The sequence below is a fragment of the Diaporthe batatas genome (assembly GCF_019321695.1).
Source record: "Diaporthe batatas strain CRI 302-4 chromosome Unknown Contig00003, whole genome shotgun sequence".
Lineage (NCBI taxonomy): Eukaryota > Fungi > Ascomycota > Sordariomycetes > Diaporthales > Diaporthaceae > Diaporthe > Diaporthe batatas.
In genome coordinates, this window is record NW_025408550.1 from 5938267 (window position 1) to 5960261 (window position 21995).

The 21995-nt window shown below is 37.4% G+C and overlaps 7 protein-coding genes across 7 annotated transcripts; 4 read left to right on the forward strand and 3 right to left on the reverse strand.

Moving 5' to 3' along the window:
* Nucleotides 1-17: 17 nt before the first annotated feature.
* KVR01_003560 (uncharacterized protein) lies at nucleotides 18-1793 on the reverse strand. Its single transcript, XM_044792196.1, has one exon. The coding sequence runs from the start codon at nucleotides 1273-1275 to the stop codon at nucleotides 136-138; it is 1140 nt and encodes a 379-aa protein (XP_044648575.1). The 5' UTR covers nucleotides 1276-1793; the 3' UTR covers nucleotides 18-135.
* Nucleotides 1794-2351: 558 nt separating this feature from the next.
* On the forward strand, nucleotides 2352-3988 carry KVR01_003551 (uncharacterized protein). The gene is made up of 2 exons (XM_044783734.1): nucleotides 2352-2920; nucleotides 3004-3988. Exons 1-2 carry the CDS (start codon nucleotides 2795-2797, stop codon nucleotides 3316-3318), a joined length of 441 nt encoding a protein of 146 aa, XP_044648566.1. The 5' UTR covers nucleotides 2352-2794; the 3' UTR covers nucleotides 3319-3988.
* Nucleotides 3989-4187: 199 nt separating this feature from the next.
* Nucleotides 4188-5922, forward strand: KVR01_003493 (uncharacterized protein). The gene is made up of 3 exons (XM_044791461.1): nucleotides 4188-4782; nucleotides 4962-5020; nucleotides 5086-5922. The coding sequence occupies exons 1-3, from the start codon at nucleotides 4540-4542 to the stop codon at nucleotides 5396-5398; spliced, it is 615 nt and encodes a 204-aa protein (XP_044648508.1). The 5' UTR covers nucleotides 4188-4539; the 3' UTR covers nucleotides 5399-5922.
* Nucleotides 5923-6079: 157 nt separating this feature from the next.
* On the forward strand, nucleotides 6080-8349 carry KVR01_003310 (F1F0 ATP synthase subunit d). Its single transcript, XM_044784713.1, has 4 exons — nucleotides 6080-6140; nucleotides 6284-6679; nucleotides 6751-6837; nucleotides 6894-8349. Exons 1-4 carry the CDS (start codon nucleotides 6132-6134, stop codon nucleotides 6921-6923), a joined length of 522 nt encoding a protein of 173 aa, XP_044648325.1. The 5' UTR covers nucleotides 6080-6131; the 3' UTR covers nucleotides 6924-8349.
* KVR01_002219 (uncharacterized protein) lies at nucleotides 7159-8193 on the reverse strand (the record flags this gene model as incomplete). Its single annotated transcript, XM_044791259.1, has 1 exon — nucleotides 7159-8193. One exon carries the CDS (start codon nucleotides 8191-8193, stop codon nucleotides 7159-7161), a length of 1035 nt encoding a protein of 344 aa, XP_044647234.1.
* Nucleotides 8350-9278: 929 nt separating the features above from the next.
* KVR01_003956 (uncharacterized protein) lies at nucleotides 9279-9808 on the forward strand (the record flags this gene model as incomplete). The annotated part of the gene is made up of 3 exons (XM_044790084.1): nucleotides 9279-9344; nucleotides 9407-9568; nucleotides 9629-9808. 3 exons carry the CDS (start codon nucleotides 9279-9281, stop codon nucleotides 9806-9808), a joined length of 408 nt encoding a protein of 135 aa, XP_044648971.1.
* Nucleotides 9809-10048: 240 nt separating this feature from the next.
* On the reverse strand, nucleotides 10049-11760 carry KVR01_003104 (uncharacterized protein; the record flags this gene model as incomplete). The annotated part of the gene is made up of 6 exons (XM_044790051.1): nucleotides 10049-10399; nucleotides 10550-10640; nucleotides 10742-10788; nucleotides 10860-11118; nucleotides 11444-11469; nucleotides 11590-11760. 6 exons carry the CDS (start codon nucleotides 11758-11760, stop codon nucleotides 10049-10051), a joined length of 945 nt encoding a protein of 314 aa, XP_044648119.1.
* Between the last annotated feature and the right edge of the window lie 10235 nt (nucleotides 11761-21995).

The window sequence follows — 21995 nt, forward strand, 5'->3', positions numbered from 1 at the left end:
CGGCATAAGAAGCGAGGCGCAGGTAATAAGCTTGGTATTGAACTCTCCTAATCAGACCTGGCCCGCCTGTGTTTCTTGAGATCCAGGGTTCCCAAACGCCCGCTTCGTACCAAAAAAGCCAACCAAAATAAGTGCTCAACACCAACAGTAGTAATCGTTGTCTTCCCAAACCGTATTGTCGGTACTCCTGCCCTCCTTCCACCTCAAGCTCGGGATCGAGCCCTCGTATCGCTCATCGAAGATGACGTCGACGTCATCCTCGTGATAATTATGGAATCCCTTGACCCCCCGCGTCACAGTCGGCTCCGGGTTCCAAATGAGAACTTTTTTGATCTTCCACTCGATCGCTTCCGCGGCCGCCGCCCGCAACAGTTCCAGAACATCGACGATCTTATTTTCCTCCATGATCTTCAGACCCGTCTCCGGGTCGTGGTCCAGCGTTACGATGCGCATGATCTTGAGCTTACCCTCGCGCCAGTCGTGGTCCCAGTACATCCAGGAATTGCCGCTGTTGGTGATGGCGCCCCGGTGCTTGACCTCGCGCTTGTGAAGGACACCGGCCATGAACTGCTCCCGAGCCAGCTGCCATGCGATCTGTGGATAGCTGGGGGAGAAGGCCACGTGTGTCTTCTTGTGGTCGGCTGCGAGGGTCTGGAATTTGGCCTTGACTGCGGCCACGTCCTTGTCGCACAAGGGCTTCAGCTCATCCTCAGCGAGGTACCTTGTGGCCGGATGCTCTGGAAGCTTGAAGTCGTCTGATTCCAAGTAGATGGTGGCCTGGTCTGAAGGGAAGACGGCCCAGCCAAGGTTGGCATAGTAGATTTTCCCGATATCGCTGTACAGCGCGGAACATTCACTGTCTGCATCCATATGCTCCTGCAGCTTCTCCAGCATATATGCGGCCATCCCCAAGCGCCGGTATTTTGGGTTCGTGTACACACTCGCAATGGCGTAGGCTTTTGCTTCTATGAAGCCATCGTTGATGCCTGTGCCATGTCCGGCGATGAAGACGGCCTTTTCGACCGACTCGCACGAAGCGACAATATGAGTAGGGTCGTCCTTGTGAGATAGGACCCAATAGGTACAACGTCCGTCCTTGGACAGTGCCTGCTGTGACAGGTGTGTCTCGCGGGCTACATAGTCGTCAATGCTCATGGGTGCAGCCCAGGCCTCACCGTTGAGACGCCATGCGAGCTTCTGGACGTCACCGTCGGCTTGGGTGAAAACGACATCTCGGGTGCTGATGTTTTGATCGTCAAGAAAGGGATCGCCCATTTTGACCGATGCGTATCTTGCAGGTATGCGAGGAGGTTCTCCTGATAAAGCAGGCAAAAAAAAAAAACCCCCAAAAAAAAACCGAGAAGAAAAAAACGAGGGGCGTGACAAGAGGTGATGAGACTCTCTCGGTGGTGCCTCGCCCGGCCGAGCCCCTTTATAGGCAGCTGAAAAACGAGCCAAAACAGACCCAGATTGGAAGCCGGGAATTGTGGGTTGTCAGACGTCTTGGCCGGAATGAAGTGGAAATCTCACGGGCAACAGTTCAGGCAGTGTCGCGTGAAGTGATTGTACGCAACGGACCGAGAAATCGCCTTGACATGCACATACGTCAGGGCCAAATCGAAAAGCAATTGCTATCGTGGGCGCTGCGGGACCCGAAGACGGATGGGGCGAAGCTCACGCCCAGACGTACAGAGGGGCGGGCTGGGCAATCCTCAGCCAGCCTCTCTGCAGCTCAGAGCATGCCGGCGTCCCGAGGACAGTCAGTCAGTTGGGCTGCTGGCTGTGTGTGCTCTGACACCCTGAGACTCCGGGTGCTGGGGGCCGGGCCGCAGCCACTCTGCCACGGGGCGAGCTTCCATGTGTGTTGCTTGAGCATGCCCACTTGTCAAGCCGCGGTGCAGGGTTCGGCCACGCATCTCAAATTGCGCAAGAAGTGCCCCTGCACCAACTAGCCATCCTGCCATCATCTACCTGCAGACAGTCGTTTTGCTGTTCTGTTTCTGTCTGGGTCAAGGAGGCCAAGGTGTCTCGGGCATGGAGGCGTCCTGTCTGCAACAAATGCTCTGGGAAGTCGGCAAAGAAATGGTCCCACATGCATGCGGAACCACCTTGTGGCAACGGTAATACAGCAAGTACCGAGTCGAAGAGAGTACTCCGTAGAAGACAGCATCTCATGAGCATGCCGTCTCCTGCAACTGAAAGGCGTTGTCTACCTACCTCGGTACCTAGGTGGTCTAGGTACTTGGGTAGGTACTTACTTACCCAGGTTCTTAAGTATATACATCGCCTGCAGCCCGAAAGCAAGGACCAGCGAACCCTCGATATTGCTGGTGAGCCGGCAGCGGGCGGGCGAGTCATCAATCATCAGTGCTCAATCTCGAATTGGTTTATTAATTGCCTGTCTGCCCGTTGGCAGCGTGCACTTGGTACGGCGTACAATGTCACAAGTAGCCTCTAGTGTCAGGCTCGAGGCCCCTGCCAAATGCTAAATAAGCGGCAGCTAGAATGCAGCTCCGGACTGGCGGCTCGCACTTTCGCCCCGGAAGGAGCGAAAACTTTTCGCCGTGGTGCACGGGCTTCTCGACACAAATCGCCTCGCAAAATCAATCCACCCTACTGCTAACAGCGGATCGCCAACGCCGACAGGGGAATTTTGATACGACCAACTCACCTCACAACCTCCAGCACTCGACATCAGTACGTGACACTGCTCTTCTCTCCTGTGTGCCGACGACCCTGCCGAACTGTCCTTCTAATCCGCATACCCCCCCCCGCAAACAGAACTTCGTCGAAAATGGGTGACGCGACCATCTCTGCTCCCAAGTGGCGCCTCGTTGAGGTCGGCCGTGTCGTCCTGATCCAGGAGGGCCCTTCCGCTGGCCGCCTGGCCACCATTGTCGAGATCATCGACCACAAGCGCGTACGTTGCCGCTCCTGCGATTGAGAAGGCTGGCTGTGGAGAGAAAGACGGACACTTTTGATTGACACTCGATGATATCACAGGCCCTGGTTGACGGCCCCGCCTCCGATGCCGCCCTCGCTGTTCCCCGACAAGCCGTTTCCTTCTCCAACGTCCTGCTCTCCGACCTCGTGGTTGCCAACCTGCCCCGGGGCGCCAGGACGCCAACCGTCAAGAAGTTCTGGGAGAAGGCCGAGATCGACAGCAAGTGGAAGGCGTCCAACTGGGCCAAGACCAAGGCCCAGCAGGCCAAGCGATCGGCCCTGACCGACTTCGACCGCTTCAAGGTCCTGCGCCTCAAGAAGCAGCGACGATTCGAGGAGCGCAAGGCCATCGCCAAGGTCAAGGCCTCCGCGTAAGCGAACCCCCCCACCTCGGCAAACGACAGACATCGAAGAGTTCGGGTTTCGCGCGTCAGGGCAAGCAAGTGAGGGATCGGTTCGGCGGTGATGGCGGTCGTGTGCACTGCGCGGCCGGCTGGGCGATGGTGGATGGTGTTCTACTAGAGGTGTGACGGTATTCTGGACGGCACTGCATGAACACAACAACCAACACGACAGCATTTTGGGCCGCTGGGTTTTCTTTGCTGCGTTTAACGGATCATATCACCTTCAAAAAGGCAAAGGTGGCCGGCGTCAATGATAGGGAAATTCAGAAACCGAAGAATCAAGACCACTCGTCATGGTCCAAACCAAATTATTGTGATACCAACCAACCAAAGTTTCTACAGTTGTAATCAAAGTGAGGAAGCGTCGTGCCGAACAAATGGGTTTCGGCCCGCATCAGGAAACAGGATCTACGCACTCTGCCGAAATGGTCCCCCCGGCCCACCTGGTACGTGTTGTTACTTTGACGATGTCATGGGGAGGGACATGCCACCAGAGACGAGTGCGACCAACATGCTGCAGCAGTCACCAAGGAAGAAGGGAAGGAAGCATTCCTAAGTAGATGTGTGATTCTATATAATCCACAGGTGATTATAGTGTAATGTGAGCGAGTCTAAAATGCTCATTTTCACGAGTGCCCGAATTACCGTGTCGGCTACAAAGCGGTGTTCAAATGTACGTGGGTATGTGTGTATGTCTGGGCACCTGCCAAACCCGTCATTGTTCTACGCAGTGCAGCCAGTACGAGAGCTGCCCCCCAAAGAGGTCGGCTGCTGAATCGGGTTAGCGTGGCTAGGGCTTCGTGGGCGGAATTGCCAGGGACATTTTGAGAGCTCTGCAACAACCAAACCCCCTCAGTCAGCCAGTCCATCACCTTCCCGCCACTCTAACGACGAGCCACCTTGACCTTTTGGGGTAGATATTGTTGCAGGTGAGTCTACGGAGTCTCAATTACATGCCGTGCAATTTTGGCCGCCGCAGGAGCAGGCGGCGCCCGAGAATCAACATTTGAAAATTGCCGCCTGCCCAGCGGCTTTCTGCATTGTGTGGGGTTCTGCCGGATTGAAAATTGTGGAAGAAGCTACGCTCCAGGCGCCAGCTCTCAATCGGACCAAGCAGCTCCAGCTCGACCAGGCCTTTGACTGAGCTGACCAACCTTCCCCGAACTCGCAGAAGCAGAAGACAGTCGCGAAAATGGCCAACCCCAGAGTCGAGGAACTCCCGGACGAGGAGCCTACCAAGAACGTCTCCGTCGAGGAGGGTGCCGACGATGACAGCTCCGACTCTGAGATCGAGGCTGGCGACTCCAGCCTCCCAGCCGGCTCTTCCGCCGTCATCCACTCTCGCAACGAGAAGAAGGCTCGCAAGGCCATGGAGAAGCTGCACCTGACCCGCATCCAGGGCATCACCCGTGTCACCCTCCGCCGACCAAAGAACGTGAGTCAACCAACACCTGGGCTTGGAGAGAGGCGGGGGGCGGAAGTGGAGGAGTTCGCGGGGCAAAGTAAACTGCCATGCGCAAAAAGACCAGCTGTGCCCTCGCGTTATTGGAATAGGCCGCCCGCAAGCACGGGATGCGCAGAGAACCGGAGATGGCTGACCGCGCATCGTTACAGATCCTCTTCGTGATCAACAACCCCGAGGTGTACAAGTCTCCTAACAGCAACACGTACATGTGAGTGTGCCCCACAAAACCTGATGCCCCTGGCCCAACCCAACACTAATGCCAACTTCCCTCAGTGTCTTCGGCGAGGCCAAGATCGAGGACCTCAACGCCTCCGCCCAGGCCGCCGCCGCCCAGCAGCTCGCCCAGGCCGAGCACGACCACGCCGGCCACGACCACGGCGAGGCCAGCAAGGCCGTCGAGGGCGGCGAGGCCAAGAAGGAGGAGGAGGAGGAGGATGATGGTGAGGAGGTTGACGCCGAGGGTATCGAGGACAAGGACATCGAGCTTGTCATGACCCAGGCCAACGTATCACGGAAGAAGGCTATCAAGGCTCTGAAGGAGAACGACAACGACATTGTCAACTCCATCATGGCCTTGAGCATCTAAGACCCGACCGCCCATTCTTACTCTCCAAGTCCTTTTGGTATTACACGAGATGCATGGTAGCGCTAAGGGTTCTCGTGGTTTGATGGACTCGGGGCCTGAAGGGGCCGATCAAGAGCACGTCAGATTAGTCGGAGTTGATTATCGGGTTTCATGCACTCAAAAATGAAAACACCATGCACTTGACCAATTCATCTTGAGAACCTAACGATGGTCTGGTTGTCTTGGAACCTGCCGTCACTTGGGACTGTCGGAACGGATCTGCTTTAATGGAGGCAATGACGAAGGCGCGTGATGCAAACTCCGGGGTTGGCGCCAGCTACGAGGAATGATCTCAAAAATGAGTACTCATGGGAGATCATCCTTTGAGAGATTGTCCCAGGTAACTCATTCTAACAAGAGGGTGCGTGAATCGGAGCAGTGACAAAAGTCCAACCCGCCACCGGGTGATTCTCCATGCAACGGCTAGTCATAAACATGCAGAAAAGCAGAAGTGAAACGTTATAGATCAAGAGTTTCGTATCGAATATTCCTCGCCATTTCTTACAAGGTAAACCCGTAAGAGTGCTTGTTGTCTGCAAAGTCGTTTCTCGGCGGAGGAAACCGGGGGGAGTCCAGTCACGTGATTTGAGCGTCCGCCCAGCCGGACCGAAACCGTCATCGTCAACCTCCGTCCGCATAGAACCGCGTTGCTTCAAACTCTCCACTCCCTTGATTCCACATATCAACCGCAAAGATGGCCGCAGTAAGTAATTGTCCCCTCAATTGACTCGCACAGATGCTTCCCTGCCGTCGCCGGCCACCCTTCCGGCTGCCAATCCCGAGCATGCACGTCGTCCGCAGCACCGAAAGATCCTGAGCTAATTTCTCCCGCCCTCTCCCGCGCAGCGATCCGCAGCCCTGAAGCTCGACTGGGCCAAAGTGACGACCTCGCTGGGCCTGCGCGGCCAGACGGTCGCGTCCCTGCAGGCGTTCAAGTCGCGCAACGACAACGCGAAGCGCAAGGTGCAGCAGCTGTCCGAGCTCCCCACGGCCGTCGACTTCGCCCAGTACCGCTCCACCCTCAAGAACCAGGCCGTCGTCGACGAGATCGAGAAGCGCTTCAAGGCCTTCAAGCCCGCCACCTACGACATCTCCCGCCAGCTCAAGGCCATCGAGACCTTCGAGGCCGAGGCCGTCAAGAACGCCCAGGCCACCAAGGAGAAGGTCGACCTCGAGCTCCAGGACCTCACCAAGACGCTGCAGAACATCGAGCAGGCCAGGCCCTTCGAGGACCTCACTGTGGTATGTACACGGCTGGGAGCTAGTAACGGGGGGTACCTGTGGAAGTCAAAGATGCTGATGGGTTTCTACAGGACGACGTTGCCGCCGCCGAGCCCTCGATCGACGAGAAGACCTCCAAGCTGGTTTCCAGGGGCCGCTGGGGCGTCCCCGGATACAAGGTCCGTGTCCCCTTTTGTACAGCCCCACGATCCATCTTTTCTGACGCAGGCCACAGGAAAAATTCGGCGACCTCTCCGTGCTGTAGAGAACAACATGGGCAGCACCTTCCCTTTGTGTACGCTAGCATTGTAGATATCGGGATCGGAGAGGGCGGAGAAGTGAGATGGACGGCATGCTCAAGAATACAAGTCATTCATCGGATTTTCTGCACCTACTTGCATTGATGATTTGGTCTGTCCCCATCCTCGAGGCCACTGGCTTAATGCTCGACCGGCCTGGGGTTTGGACCGTGTCTTATCTCGAGAGGCGTATGCAAATGCTCACCACCAGCCGTTCCAACTCCGGGTCTGGGCTATCCAAGCCAGCCCTTCAAGCATCGCTTGGTCCGCCTCAAACGCCCTCTGCAGGTGCGGTGCCTTTAGCCAAAAGGTATGCGGCCAACCCCGAACAACATTGGTCCTGACTTCGACCCCGGCGTTCCTCAAGACCGTTGCATAGCACGCGCCGTCCGAGTACAAAACGTCATTTGTACACATCTGGATCCATGTGCGCGGCATTCCCTTCAATCCTTCTTCGTCAACTTCAAGCGGCATCCTATCTAAGCCGTCCCGGGGCACCTCCCTCTTCATAACCCCTAGGAGGCTGGTGTCGAAGCTCCTTTCCCAAGCGCTGGTGTGCAAGTGCCGGATACCTTCAGGCACGTACTCCTTCCCGCTGAATGCGTCGCTGGTTACCGGGCAGCGCAGGACGACACCTTGGAAACTCGTCTTGGATACGTGCTGAGTCACCAGCGCGGCAAGCTGGCCTCCGCTCGACGATCCCACGACGAGGATCCTGGCACGTGGGTACCTCCCTACGACAAAGTTGAACGCGTCGACGCAGTCCTGCACGATGGTGGTTGCTGGATGCTGGGGCAGAAGCCGGTAGCCGACTGAATAGAGCTGTAGCCCAGGGAGGAAGGCCTCCGATTCCTTGATGATGCGCCGGCAGGACAGGTCCTCACTGTCGGCCTCGCCGACCACGAGACCACCGCCGTGGTAGTAGATGACAACCCATAGACACGCCGACTCATCTTCGCTGCTCCGAGCGTACTGCAACAGGGGGATAGCGAAACCGTCCAGCGTCGAGGGCACGTAAGTGGTCCTGGTCCCGATCCCCTGTGCGAGGTGATGATCTCTTGCTCCGGGAGCTGTCATGGCGTTGTTGCGCTCACGGCACTGCGCTGCGTAGATCTGCTGTCTGACGGAAGGCTCCATGGCTGGTTTTGGTGCCAGGAGGTCGGCCTCCTTTTCGTGACGGAGCCATGCTGTGTCAAGCGGTGGTGCTTTGTACAGAACTGGCGGGTCTTCTTCCATTTTCTGTCTCGTTCACCGTCCAAGACTGGACAAAGTGCTGGCAATCAACTCCCAATACTCAACAAGCTAAAAAAACCCAATACCTGTACAAGCTGAGGTAGACTGATTAGACACTGTACATATGTACTTGCTCGAACGACACCAAACTTGGTCGAGTCGCCCTTCTTATTCACGTTCGAATGCAGGTGTTGACTGCACATCATCTGGTCGGCCTCCCAAGACAGCTGATTTTCCACGCTGCGAGCCATCTGAGCTATGGTATTTTCCCACCAATCAAGAGCCACTTGTGTACACTAGGTTCGAACAGTAATGAGCCGTTAAAAAGGCAGCCGTGTGTCGGTGTGGGTGCACATGTGAACTTTCAAGATAGTTCCGGGTCGTGCTTACCTAGGTATACAAACAGTACCTAGGTACCTAGTCTTATACTAGTATGCAAAGCGTCCAGTCAAGAGTCAAACCAGACCCGCTTCTCTCGATCTCTCCTTGCAACATGACGGACGACAACCGATCAGGAGGAGAGCTTCCAAACTCCAGACACACGGGGTGGTTTCTGCGCACATTCCAGACTTGACTCGGAATCTATCTGCCTGGGTAGGTAGGCTGCACACACAGTTAATTGAGGTTGAGAAGCCCACCTTGGCAATCTGAATTGAGATGGCCGACTACATCCTTCCACACCCACAGTGTTGCTGATAGAGTGTTTTCCTGCATCGCCCCCTTGAACGAGTGTTTCCGAATCTTGGTGTACCACGAGCTACCTGGTTATCGGAACTCCGGGGAGCGAAGCCCTCTGCGAAAAGCGGGTTGCGCATTGCACGATCCCCTCCCCCAAGAACTTTTAGTGTGTCGCCTCTGCGACACCTCGGCAGTGACGTCGCGGGACCCATGATAAAGGCCAGGGGGTTAAAGTTCGGCCTGTCCCAAGCTGTTATACCGTATCTACTTAAGTGGTTACACGTTGTGGAAGTCCCCCACCTCAGAAGACGTGTATTATGATTCCGCATTCCACCACTTCCAAAGTTCCACACCATCAGCCCTCAATCGCACCAAAACCCGTCTCCCAGCACTTGAGATCCGAAGCCAACATGGTTAAAGCCAGCTGCGTGTGCGGAGACTCCGCGTATGACTTTACTGGTAAATACCAGGCCTTTGTGAGTCTCAGGATCTCAAACATCTTGATTGAAGAAGCCATCACCTGACCTGCTTGGTCCAGATTGCCTGCCACTGTATACCTTGCCGCAAGGTCACCGGCGCTGATCGGTCGCTGAATCTGGTTGTGCACAAGGACGAGGTGACAGTCACCTCAGGCACAGACAGACTGGTCTCTAGACGGGCTGACAGTGGCAAGGATTTAACTTATCACCAGTGCAAGAATGTGGGCCGGGATGAAATTGGTATCTCTTCCAGCAAATAGACTGACAAAGCAGGTTATTAGTGTGGGAACACCATGTTTGCGATATCTGCAAACGCCCCTGAGATGTACTTTTTAAAGGCCGGTCTTATCGATGACAACGACTTCCTGAATGCGCTCGGACCGCCCAAGACGGAAATCTATTGCAAATATCTGCTGGACTGGGAGAAGACCTTTGACGGGGCGCAAGTGACGCAGAACTAGTTACTACTAGAAACCGGTGGGAATGTGTACGAGCGCAGTAGTATCCTCAAGCCTGTTGGCATGCTGGTTTATCTCTCGCCCGCAAAATAAAGGTATCTGCGCTCTCAGAAAGAAGAAGCCATGATAGGCCTAACGCCTCCGATGTTAATCACACTTTGTTGCAGCGTTCATCACCAGCCTGAAACCTTTTGCGAGATGTCCAGATGTCATCCGACGGCCATCCAGGCACTAGAGGGGGATCTAAGAACCCATTTCTTCGTCTTCTTGCGTTTCTCCCTCTGCCGCGCCCGTGGGCCCAGCCTCATCTCTTGACATTCTCGATCTAGGTGTGTTCCCACCTTCCCCAAGCGGAGGAGGGTTGGGATTTTCGATGCGCCGGTCATGAGGGTCCGCAGTCTGCGGCTCAACAGGGCGTCCATAGACAGCGCCTCTAAACGCCGTATAGCCTTGAGCCCTATAAAATGCTACCAACCTCCTTTCTACCACCCCTCTGACCCTCGCTTCATATGCGTCCTCATCCTCGTATCCCACTCGGGAATCCCTCCTTCGAGCAACCGTCCTTCGAGGAACTTTTTCGAACCACATTTTGACCTGATTTGCCAACGCGTCAGCGGACAAGGACCTGGACTCGCTTGCATAGTTACATTACTAAGGAAAGATGTAGGTTTCTCAATAAGGACACAGGTATTTGGTTCGCGATTGTCAAATACACATCTTCCAACATAGGGAGTGTTTGATTACCATCTCACGGTCGCTGAACAGCCCAGGTGTTAAAGTGAAGGTCACCCGTCCTCCAATGTTGTATCGGCTCAGTACTCCACCCATCGAAAGTCTATAGGCTGCCAGTCAGACCACCGGCATGTATTTCAACAGAGCCGCTCCAGGGCTGTCCGAGCTGATGCCGGGCAATGGATGATGTTGAGCAAGACGGACCTATAGAATAAATTCAAGGCTCGGGGGCCTATCCCGTTACCAGAGTACTATCACACACATTTGTTATTAATACAGAGATGATGATATGGGATAAAAGTTCTGATATCATAACACATACGTCAGAGTCAATCCAAAAGGCGGGTATGTAGACAAGCTCTGTTCCCGTGGGGCCAAGGTCACCGTAAATTGAGGTTCCATCCCCTCTTGGTTCGCTGAAATCCTTGTTTATGAATGATTGGTGTACGCTCCCGTCACTTGCATACAAAGCCTGCAATCCCCGTGCGGTCTCCTCAGTGTTGTCGGCGTACTCGCGTCGGGGGTCCAGCAAGTTTAACCAGTCATTAGTTCGCCCTGGGCCTGCCTGGGCAGCGGGCCTCCTACCAGGGACGTTAGTCATGCTACGGTGCTGTAGTCTAGAACAGTCCAAAACATCGAAGACGGGGATCTGCGGTCGCTTACAATATTAGCCAGGATTCTATATATCCGATAAAGACCTCTTCTTCTCGACCTGGGATTTCGAGATACATCTCTCCGTAATACTATTGCGTTTCCAATCAGTCGTTTTTTGTCTGTGAGGAATCAACCGTGAGAGCAGAGGTATGCACGGTCACCAGAAGGCTGAGCGCCAGAGCCATTAATAGGAGAAAGCTCTTGAGGCCATAGTCGAACAGAGAGGAGGCCGAGATGTTGCAAGTTACTCACACCCAACCGTGGCCCGCCATCTGAGTCTGTGAACACCTGCAAGGACATGCGAAGGGTACCTGTTGGGTTACCGTCATGCCGCGATAACTGGACTTCCACCGTCCCCTGCGCCTCTTCCAAAACTTGACCTTGGTTACGAGCATCACTTCTTTTTGATACCCGACGGCATCGAGTGGGTCTCCGCGGACTCGGAGTTCTAGGATTCCCAGCAGGGCTTCTAGCTGAAGAGGTTCGCCCACAGTCGGGAGGACAATTGCAATCTTGCAAATTTTCGAGTATTGTGGATAATATTTGAAGCCTATTGTAAAGTCCCTCATTGATTCTGGAATACGATCTCTCAGATTGTCTTTGCGAACGTTGGCTGCCGGGTTCTTGAATCCGTGGCCCCATTTTAATGAGGCATGCCTTCCAAGGTTTGGTAACGACCTTATCTGAACACTCTTCCTTGCGAAGTCTCTTAAAAATAAAGGTATAGGACTTATTTCCAATCAGATGCATATAATGACAGGTGAGTAGGTTGAGAATAAGCATGTGTAACCATGCAGCGTGCAACCTTGATAGACTCACTGGCCTAATTAGGTAGACTAACATGCGATTCGTCTGAACAAAGCAAAAGTTCATGGAGTGAAAGCTTGGGGCGACGGAACCGCCGAGGACAAAGCCAGATAGACACCTGGGCAGATAGTCTTCTGACATTGGATTAGCCGAAGGCAGATCAACCGCAACAAAGGGAGCCAAGGTCCACTCACCCAGCAATTATATCCACTCACCCAGTCTTTTTCAACCACTCACCCAGTACAAGATTTTACATACAGGACCCATATAAAACTATATACCTAACCAGGATTCTCTAAATTTTCAATACTCAAGGTATAAGCTCCTTCTAACCCCCTTCTAGACCCCTTCTAGCCCCCTTCTAGCACACTTTTTAAGACCCCTTCTAGCACACCTTCTAACACACCTTCTAGGTACTTCTAGCTTATATATTTTTAGGTATTAACTAATTATTTAAGTACTAACTAAGTGTTTAAATACTAACTAAATATTAAAAGATTAGATATTTAAAAGGTTAAAAAGTTAAAAAGAGTATTAAAAAATTAGAAAGAGTATAATTTTTACTTTTATTTTCTTTTCTTTTAACTTTTTAATATTTAATTAATATTTAAATATTTAGTTAATACTTAAATATATATAAGTTAAAAGGTTTAAAAAGTATATTAAAAAGTATATTAAAAAGTATATTAAAAAGTATATTAAAAAGTATATTAAAAAGAGTTTAAAAGAAGTTTATATTTAAAATACTAAAAATTAAAAAAGAAAATTATATTATAAAGTCTTTTAATATTAATTTAAAAGGTACTTATAAATATAAGGGAGTTACTTAAAAAAAAAATAGTACTAGATAAGTAATTAGTAGGAACTAGGTAAGTAAATATAATTATTAGGTGAGTAGATATTAGCTCTAACAAAGGTATTCAAATATACTATACAAGAAAATAAATTCATCCGCGCTCTGCAGCACATTCTGCGCCTTATAATATGCCTCATAGAATTCGAAATATTCGGGAGAATGGTAATTCTCATTCAGTCAAGCGCCAGGAGGTGGGATTTTGGGCAAGATTGATCTTGATACTGTCGAGGCTTTTGTATCGCCGGACCAACGTCTCAGAAGGTGCGTAATTTGTGAAATGACTTCATAACGGACTGAATTATCGGGAGTGATGCATCATAGCCTTGTCTATGCGGCACGAGGCTGAGGCTACGTGCCCACGTATTGTGTTCTCTCTGCACTGTCATCGGCATTGTCGGCATTGCGTTTTCTTCTTAACACTAGGCCTTTGGTGTGGGTTGTAAAGGGGAGAGAATAGTCTATTAGGTTTCTCTAAGAAAGGGCTCCATAGACTACCTTTTAAGCCCGTGGATTGGCTGACTAAGCCAAGCCTTGCCTGACCCCTACGTGCCCGTAGCAGCCTTAAGCGTTTACCACTATATAAAGGCAGCATATACATTTTATATATATAGGAATTAGGAACGAAACCACCTTAAGCTATGGTAAATAAAGATAAATAACGCTAAGGCTTTAACCACACTATAATTTTCTTTTATATTATATAACTACTTATTTCTTCCTTTTAAAGCTTATATATAAAATTTTTAATAACTTTATATATATTCTTATAATTTTTTTATAAAGGAACTTTAATTTTTTTTTCTTTTTATATTTATTATACTTTTTTATATTATTAAAAAAGTAATTATTATTAATAATAAAAGTATAAACTTTAAAAAAAATAAACTTATTATATTCTTTTTTATTTTTATAAATTACTTTTAACTCTTTTAATATAAAGTTAAAAGATTTATTAATTATAATTTTATAATTAGTTTTTATTTAATTATATTATATTATTATAATCTTATTTAATTTAATTTAAACTTTTTTAAGTTTCTTTAATTTTTTATTTTTAAAAGTTAAAGCTTTATATTTTTAAACTTAAGTTTAAAATTTTATAAATTTTAATATATTTTAAATTAAACTTATAATTTCTTAACTTTTTAAAAATATATTAATTATTTTAAATATTAATAACTTTTTTAAAATAAAATTTATTTTATATAATTATAAACTTAATTATTAATAACTATTTTTCTTTTATTTATAATAAAGTTATTAGAATTATAAACCTAAATATTATATATAATAATAAAAGTATAATTACCTTACCTAATTATTTCTTAGTTTATATAATAAACTAAGTAACTACTTTTAAGTAGTTTTATTTATAAAGTAAATAAATAAGTATTTACTTAAATAGAGCTAGAACCCTAATTAAAGGAATAATAGCTTTATCTTTACTTATTTTAACTAACTTATATGCTATAGTTAGGTATAGTATATATATATATATATAAAGAGGGATAATATCTTTTATTTTTTAGATAGTTTAAGTAGAAACTATTTATATAAGTAGCCTATTAACTAGCCTCCTTACTTATTAGCTAGCTTATAATCCTTAATATAAGTATATATAGTACTTATATTATATTATAATAACTATTTAGTCTAAAAATAACTATTATTTATAGTAGAAAATAAAAATAATAATATATATAAGAGTTAAACTTATAATTATTTAATTTTATTTTTAAATTTAAAGTAATATATTATATTATTCTACTATTAAATAAAAGTATTTTTAACTTATTATAATTATTATTAAAAGAGGTTAGTTTAAATATCTAATATTAGTTTATTAATTTATAAAGTTAGAATAAATATACTTATTTATTTATAAAAATATTTTAATTATTATAAGATAAGTATTCTAGAATTATTAGTTTAAATATTTAAATAATTATTTTTAAATATATATATATAACTTTTAAGTTATTATTTATAAGATATTATAGATAAATAATTAAATAGATAGTACTAATTAGATTTAAAATAGTTACTTAAGAAAATAAAAGTAAAAACTATTTTAAGTTAAAAATAAAAACTAGTTAAGATTAAATTCTAAAACTAGTTTAAGTTAGACTTTAAAACTTAAAAGGTTTTATTATAAGAATTAAAAGATTAATTTAATAATTAGTTTAATTAAGATTATAAAATAATTTTATATTAGTTATTATTATTAAGAGTAAAAAAGAGGTATAATTTTTATAAATATAGAAACTATTTAAAAGTAAAGTAACTTTTATAATTTAACTTTTAGTATTAATATTTATTATAAAATTAATAATATAATATTTAAGTTTATAAGGGTTTAAGATTAAATAAGATAGTTTAAAATAGTTTTATTTTAATTTAGTATTTAAAGGTTATTATATTAATAATATTTTTATTTTTATTCTTATTTTATTATTACTTTAATTTTTATAAGGTTATTAGGTTGTTATATAACTTATTTAGGTTATTATTTTAGCTTTTTCTAGGTTTTTATTCTAGTTATCTAACTACTTTAGGTTATACTTTCTTAATAACTTTATTTTATACTTCCTTAATTACTTTTATTTTAATAAAAACCTTTATTATAACTTTATTAAATAATAGATTAATAGTATTAAATAAGTCTAGCTTATTATTATAATACTACTAGTAATTTTTAACTAGTATTCTAATATTATATAACTATTATTTACTTTATTATATATTATATTTATAATTAAAACTTATTTATTTTATAAAATATTTAAACTACTTTTAAATATATCCTTTTCTTATATAATATATAAATAATAGTTAAACTTTTAATTCTTATTAATACCCTTTTAAATATTATTCTAGTTTATAATAACTAGTTTAAAAGTTAAAACCTTATAATAAAAGAGGTCCTCCTTTATAAAGTTAGAAATAAGTATAGAATTAATATTATTAGGTATATATTAAACTAAAAGGAAAGTCTAACTTATATATTAATAGGTTAACCTTTTATTTAATCTTTTAAGGTTTATAATATTATTAGGAGTACTTATATAGTAGTTAATTAGGTAAGTAGTAATTATAATAAAGATAAAAATATATTTTATTATTTTTATTAAACTTTATTATATAATAGTATTAATTATATTATTTTTAATTTTTATTATTATAAAGTTAATAGTTAGTTTAGTGTTTTTTAAATATAATTATATAGAAATTATATTTTAGTAAAGGAATATTACTAATTATAATTAGTAATTTAAATAATTCTTAAATCTTAAACTTAAATAATATTTTATAAAATAAGTATTAAATAAGTATAGAATAATTATTATTTAGATTTTATTATAAAGTTAGTATAATATTTATTTATAATTAATTTAGGTAGATAAAGTAATAGTATTTAATTATAATTTTTATAATTTAATTTTTCTATTTAAAGAGATTATTTATTTAAGAGTAATAGGTAGTAAATATAAGGATTTTTATACTTATAATAGCTTATATACTTTATTAAAAGGTAGAGATAAACCTTTTATTATAATTATAAATTATTTTTAAAAATAAATTAGTTAACTATTAGAAATATTCTAATAACTATTTTAACCTATTATTTAATAGTATATATTATATATTTAGGATTAATAAACTTTTCTTAATAAATTTATAAGTAATTATAAGGAGTTAGTTAAAGTTTAGTTTCTAAAAATTACTTATAATATACCTTTTAATAGTATTTTAGGAGCTTTTAAATAAAGTTTATAATAATAAATTTTATAAAAATATTTTTATAAGAATTAGTTCTATTTAATTAAAAGATAACTATTTATTTATTTAGTTAATTTAATAAGTTTAATAAAACTTTATATACTTTTAAACTTTTTTATTTTATAATAAATAATAAAGTAATTTAAATTTACTAATATATAATTATAATTAAAATAATATTAATTATTATATATTATTTTAAGAATAATTTTAATTAATATTTTTAAAATATAAAAATATTATATATTATTTAAATTAAAATAATAAAAAAGGTTTTAATATAAGATAAATAATAATTTATATATAAAGAGAAACTTAATATTCTTATTATTATTACCCTTTATATTAGTATTTTTAATCTATTAGATAATTCTTATATACTTATTATTGTTAAACGGAAACGCTCGAATTTGGTGTGGGTACTTTATGCAAGGAGTTACCCTAGACTTGGTACTAGATTTTTCTTTAAGTGCCTATGTGGTGTGCGCGTTGAAAGATGAGTTTGGTGGTCGTGAGTCGATTTTTTAGGCTATTGTAAGACCCTAACTTCGAACCTCTACATTCCCCTTATTTCTTACCTAAAAAACATGTAACTTAGTTTATTAGATAGCCTGATTTCTGGAGTTTATTTGTATTTAGTTTGGTTACTATTAGGGTTAGGGTTGGCTAGTTATTTATAGCTAAAGATAGTGGGTCTAAGGGCCGAATTTTCTAGCCCCTTTATTCGTGCACTAAAGCCAACCTATATGTGCCTAAGGGTGAGATGATGTCGGAGGGACTGTGAGAAGGGCTTATAGAAGCCCACTTAAATTCAATATAAAGTTGTCTAAACCACTTATAAGCATTCTAATAAGGCCTCTAGGCACCCTACTGCTACCTAACTACATTTAATCCACTAATCTTCACAATTATCTTATAAGTACTTATTATAAAAGTATTTTTACTACTTATTAACTATTAAAACTTTAGTTATAAACTATATATAATCTAGTATAAGCTTACTATTTAAGTATTTAAATATTATATTTTCTACCTTATTTAATTAATTAAAAGTATTTAATATAAGATTTAAGTATTTAAGAAAGTAATAAATATTAAGGTTATATTAAAATATATATATTAATATATTAATTAAATATAAGTTAGTTTAGTTTATAAATAAAGTATTTAATAATATTTAATTTAATATACCCTTTATAATTAAATAGTTTATAAGGACTATTATACTTACTTTTATAAATTATAAAAGAACTTTTAAATACTTAATTATTTAAGTAAGATAAGTAACTTTTAATTCTAATAATTTATATTATATTTTTATATTAAATAATATCCTACTTAAAAATATTACTAATCTAATATTTTATATAATTATAATTATATTAGGTTTTATATTACTTTATTATATAAGTAAAAGAGTATAATATTAAAATTATATTTCTTAAAGTTATTTATTTAAAAGAAGAGTATTTTATTTAGGTTATAATAAGCTAGAAAATACTTATTTATAACTATATTTTATATAATATAAAACTAGCTTCCTTTATTTTTATTAAATAAAATAATATTATTTTATATAAGTTTAATACTTATTAGTTTACTTTATAATAACTTTATTAATCTTTTATTCTTTTATTAATAATATAGTTTTCCTTACTTATAATAAGTTTAAAATTTAAGTAAAATATAAAATTAAATAATAAAAAAGCTTATAACTTCTAAGTATTATTTTAATATATATAATATATATAATATAACTAGACTTACTAATATTTTTATATATTTTTATATTAAAATTAAGTTAAGGTATTAATTATAAACCTAAGTAACTTTATAAATAAATATTTAATAAAGGACTTAAATAAGGTAAGAATAATATTCTTTAATATAAATAGTATAAATAGCTTTTAAAAGTATTTCTTATATTTTTAGAATATTTAAAATATTATAATATTATTAATAAATATTTTATATTATAAAACTTTTAAAACATTTATTTATAAATTATTATATATATATAAAAGTATTATAAAATCCTATTAATATTAGTTTTAATATTTTTAAATTATAATAACTAATTATTATAAATTAGTTTTAATAGTTTTAATAAATTAAAACTAATAAAAATTATATAATATTTATAATAAATATATACTTTTACCCTTTAAATAAGTAATTACCTTTAATTAAAGTAGTAATAAATAGTTATTAGAAATTATAATTTTATTAAAATTATAAAAGTTAATAACTATATATATTTTATTTTATTATTTATTTTATATTAAATAATAAAATTAAATAAGTAAATAATATAAGTTTTTTATAAATTAAAGTTAGTTAAACTTTACTAATTAATTATAAATTTTATTTATTACCTTTTATTTTTAATATTAAGGTAATATAATTAAGTATTAAACTTTTAGGATTATTAGTTATTAATAAGTAGAATTTTTATTTACTTTTTTTTAAAGATATTAATTATATTTATATTCTTTTATAAGTTAAAAACTTAATAATTAGCTTTTATTAAGTTAAAGAATAATATTAAATTAATATATAAGTATAAATATTTTTTTAATATTATAATAAATAGAATATTATTAAGGTGTTTAATTTTAAAAGCCTTAAAAATATTTTAAATTTAAGGATAAGACTTATTAAAAGAGATCCTAGCCTTTTAATTTTATATAATAGAGAATATTTAATTAGAGAAAGTATAATTATTTTAGTATATATTAAGAGCTTCTAACTACTTTATAACTTTTATAATTATAAACTCTATTAAAATACTTTTTTATTAAAAGAAATATTATAAGTAGTTATATTTAATAAGAATTATATAAGTAAGAATTTAACTAATATAAAAACTATTTAATTAATAATATTAAAAAGATTAAAAGGTTTAATTATAATAATATTAGTTAATATTATTAGTATTAGTCTTATTATAAGTATTTTTAATATATTAGAAAATCTTAAAGTAAAAAATAAAAATTTAAAATTTTAAAGATTATTCTTAGTTTTATTTACTTATTAACCTTAATTAGTTTTATTTCTAAGTTTTTAATAAGATAGTTTTAAAAACTTAAATAAGATAAAAGTATTTATTATTAAAAGGTATTTATCATTAAAAATAAAATTATAATCTTATAATAATAATTTATAATTAATTACTATTTAAATAAATTATTTTAATAATATTATAATATCCCTTTAAATTTATACTTATCTTATATAAAAATAAGCTAGTATTTCTATTATAAATAAAGCTTTAAAATTACCTTATTTAAGGAAGTAAAGAATATTTATAATAAAGTTAATTAAGATTTTAAATAGTTTATTCTAATTATTTTTAAATAATATATTTAACTAGAAGTAATTTTTAACTATTAGAAATATTTTAATATACTTAATAATTAAAGATTAACTATTATACTTTTAAGTATATAAAATATAATTTTTATAAATTCTATAATATATATTAGGATTAATTTTAGTTTAATATAATTATAATTCTTTTATAAATATATACTTAAAGTTAAAAGGAACCTTCTATTAATAAGACTTTTATTATAACTAGTATTATTATAAATTATAAGGTTATTATTAGAAGGTAAGTTATAAATAATAACTTATTAATATATATATTATTAAAAGTTTAAACTTTTATTAAAAACATTTAAGTTATTAATTTTAATTATAACTAGTTTACTTTTAAAAGTTACTTTAATAGTATAGTTAGGTATAGAAGTATAGTATTTAAAGTATTATATTTTATTTAAATATACTTATAAAACTTATTCTTTAAATTAAATATTTCATAATATCTATTATAAGTTTAAGCTAATAGAAGTTAGAGAGATATAATAGCTTATAAATATAACTTTTTTATAAGGAATAATAACTTATAAATCTTTTATATTTATTATATAATTTTATTATATTAAACTAAGTATAATATCTTTAATAGATTAAATTTCTATTATAAATATTTACTTTTATATATTTAATAAAGTTTTATTTTAAATTATAATTAAAGTCTTCTATCTCCTTTTATAATTAAATGTTTTTAAGTTAATAATTTAACCTTTATTAATTACTTTCTTAACCTTATTATTAGTCTTATTTTTAACTTAGTATTCTTTTATCTTATATATAAAGTAAATAGTTTAAATATAAAGATTTACTTTACCTTATTATACTTATATTTATTTCTAAGTATAGTATTATTTAAATAATATTTACTTATAGCTATACTATTCTTATTCTTCTCTACTATTATATAAGGTTAGATTATTTTTTAATAAGGTTAATATTATTTTAATTCGCTCTTAAGTTTAGTTCTATCTAGGTTCTTATATAAGTATACTATTTTAGTGCTGTACATACCCTCCCCTTTAGGTAGGTTTAAATTCTATAATATATATATATAAAGGAAAAAAGGAATATAATTATAAAGTCTAGTAATTAAGTATTTACTATTAGTCCTATTACTTTAATTAATATTAACCTTTAATTAAAAGGACTACTTTATAGTAAATTTTTATATACTTTATATATATATTAAACCTTTAAGGTTAGTAGATTATAATTTAAAAATTAAACTTTATATTCTATTAAATTATTAGAAAAATAATATATAAAGTATTATAATTACCTATTTATAAAAACTTAATATTCTATTATTAGCCTTAAATAAAATATACTAATATATTATTATTACTAACTACTTTTTCTAAAAATATAATTTATAATAATATAATTAATTATATTAATTAGTTATAACTTAAAATAGATAGTTAATATATTAAATAAGATATTTAATTTAAAAGTAGTAGTAATTTATTCTAATTAGTTAAGTTTATTTATTTATTAATAATTAACTTTTTTATAAAGGTTATAAAACTATATAATAAATATACTAAGCTTTATATTAAAAGTAAAAGAATTAAAAATAGTTAATAAATAAGTTAATATTATAATATATAGTTTAGTTATTAGTAACTTATATTAGCTTATTACTAACTTTAAGTTTTCTTAATTAGAAGAGGTTTATATCCTTTTCTTAAATAAAGGTTTATAATCCTTTAAATATACTTTAAAAGTATAAGAATTATTTAAATTAGTATTATTTAAATTAACTTCTTATTAATATTTAGCCTTTTTTAATTATATTAAAAATGTTTAAAAAGAAAGTAATATTTTTATTTTTCTTATATTATTCTACTTTCCTTTTAAAATTGAATACTTTTATCTTCTTATATAAATAATAAGTAATATTCTTTTATAATTTAATTTATATTATAAATATCTAGTTAAAATATTTATAAAAAACTTAGTTAAGGTTTCTTTATATATATA

Coding starts and splice junctions, on each gene's coding strand:
- KVR01_003560 (XM_044792196.1), bottom strand. CDS start 1,275: ATGGGCGATCCCTTTCTTGACGATCAAAACATCAGCACCCGAGATGTC.
- KVR01_003551 (XM_044783734.1), top strand. CDS start 2,795: ATGGGTGACGCGACCATCTCTGCTCCCAAGTGGCGCCTCGTTGAGGTC. Junction 2,921..3,003: donor AGATCATCGACCACAAGCGC/GTACGTTGCCGC, acceptor ATGATATCACAG/GCCCTGGTTGACGGCCCCGC.
- KVR01_003493 (XM_044791461.1), top strand. CDS start 4,540: ATGGCCAACCCCAGAGTCGAGGAACTCCCGGACGAGGAGCCTACCAAG. Junction 4,783..4,961: donor CCCTCCGCCGACCAAAGAAC/GTGAGTCAACCA, acceptor GCATCGTTACAG/ATCCTCTTCGTGATCAACAA. Junction 5,021..5,085: donor CCTAACAGCAACACGTACAT/GTGAGTGTGCCC, acceptor AACTTCCCTCAG/TGTCTTCGGCGAGGCCAAGA.
- KVR01_003310 (XM_044784713.1), top strand. Junction 6,680..6,750: donor CCTTCGAGGACCTCACTGTG/GTATGTACACGG, acceptor GGGTTTCTACAG/GACGACGTTGCCGCCGCCGA. Junction 6,838..6,893: donor GGGGCGTCCCCGGATACAAG/GTCCGTGTCCCC, acceptor CGCAGGCCACAG/GAAAAATTCGGCGACCTCTC.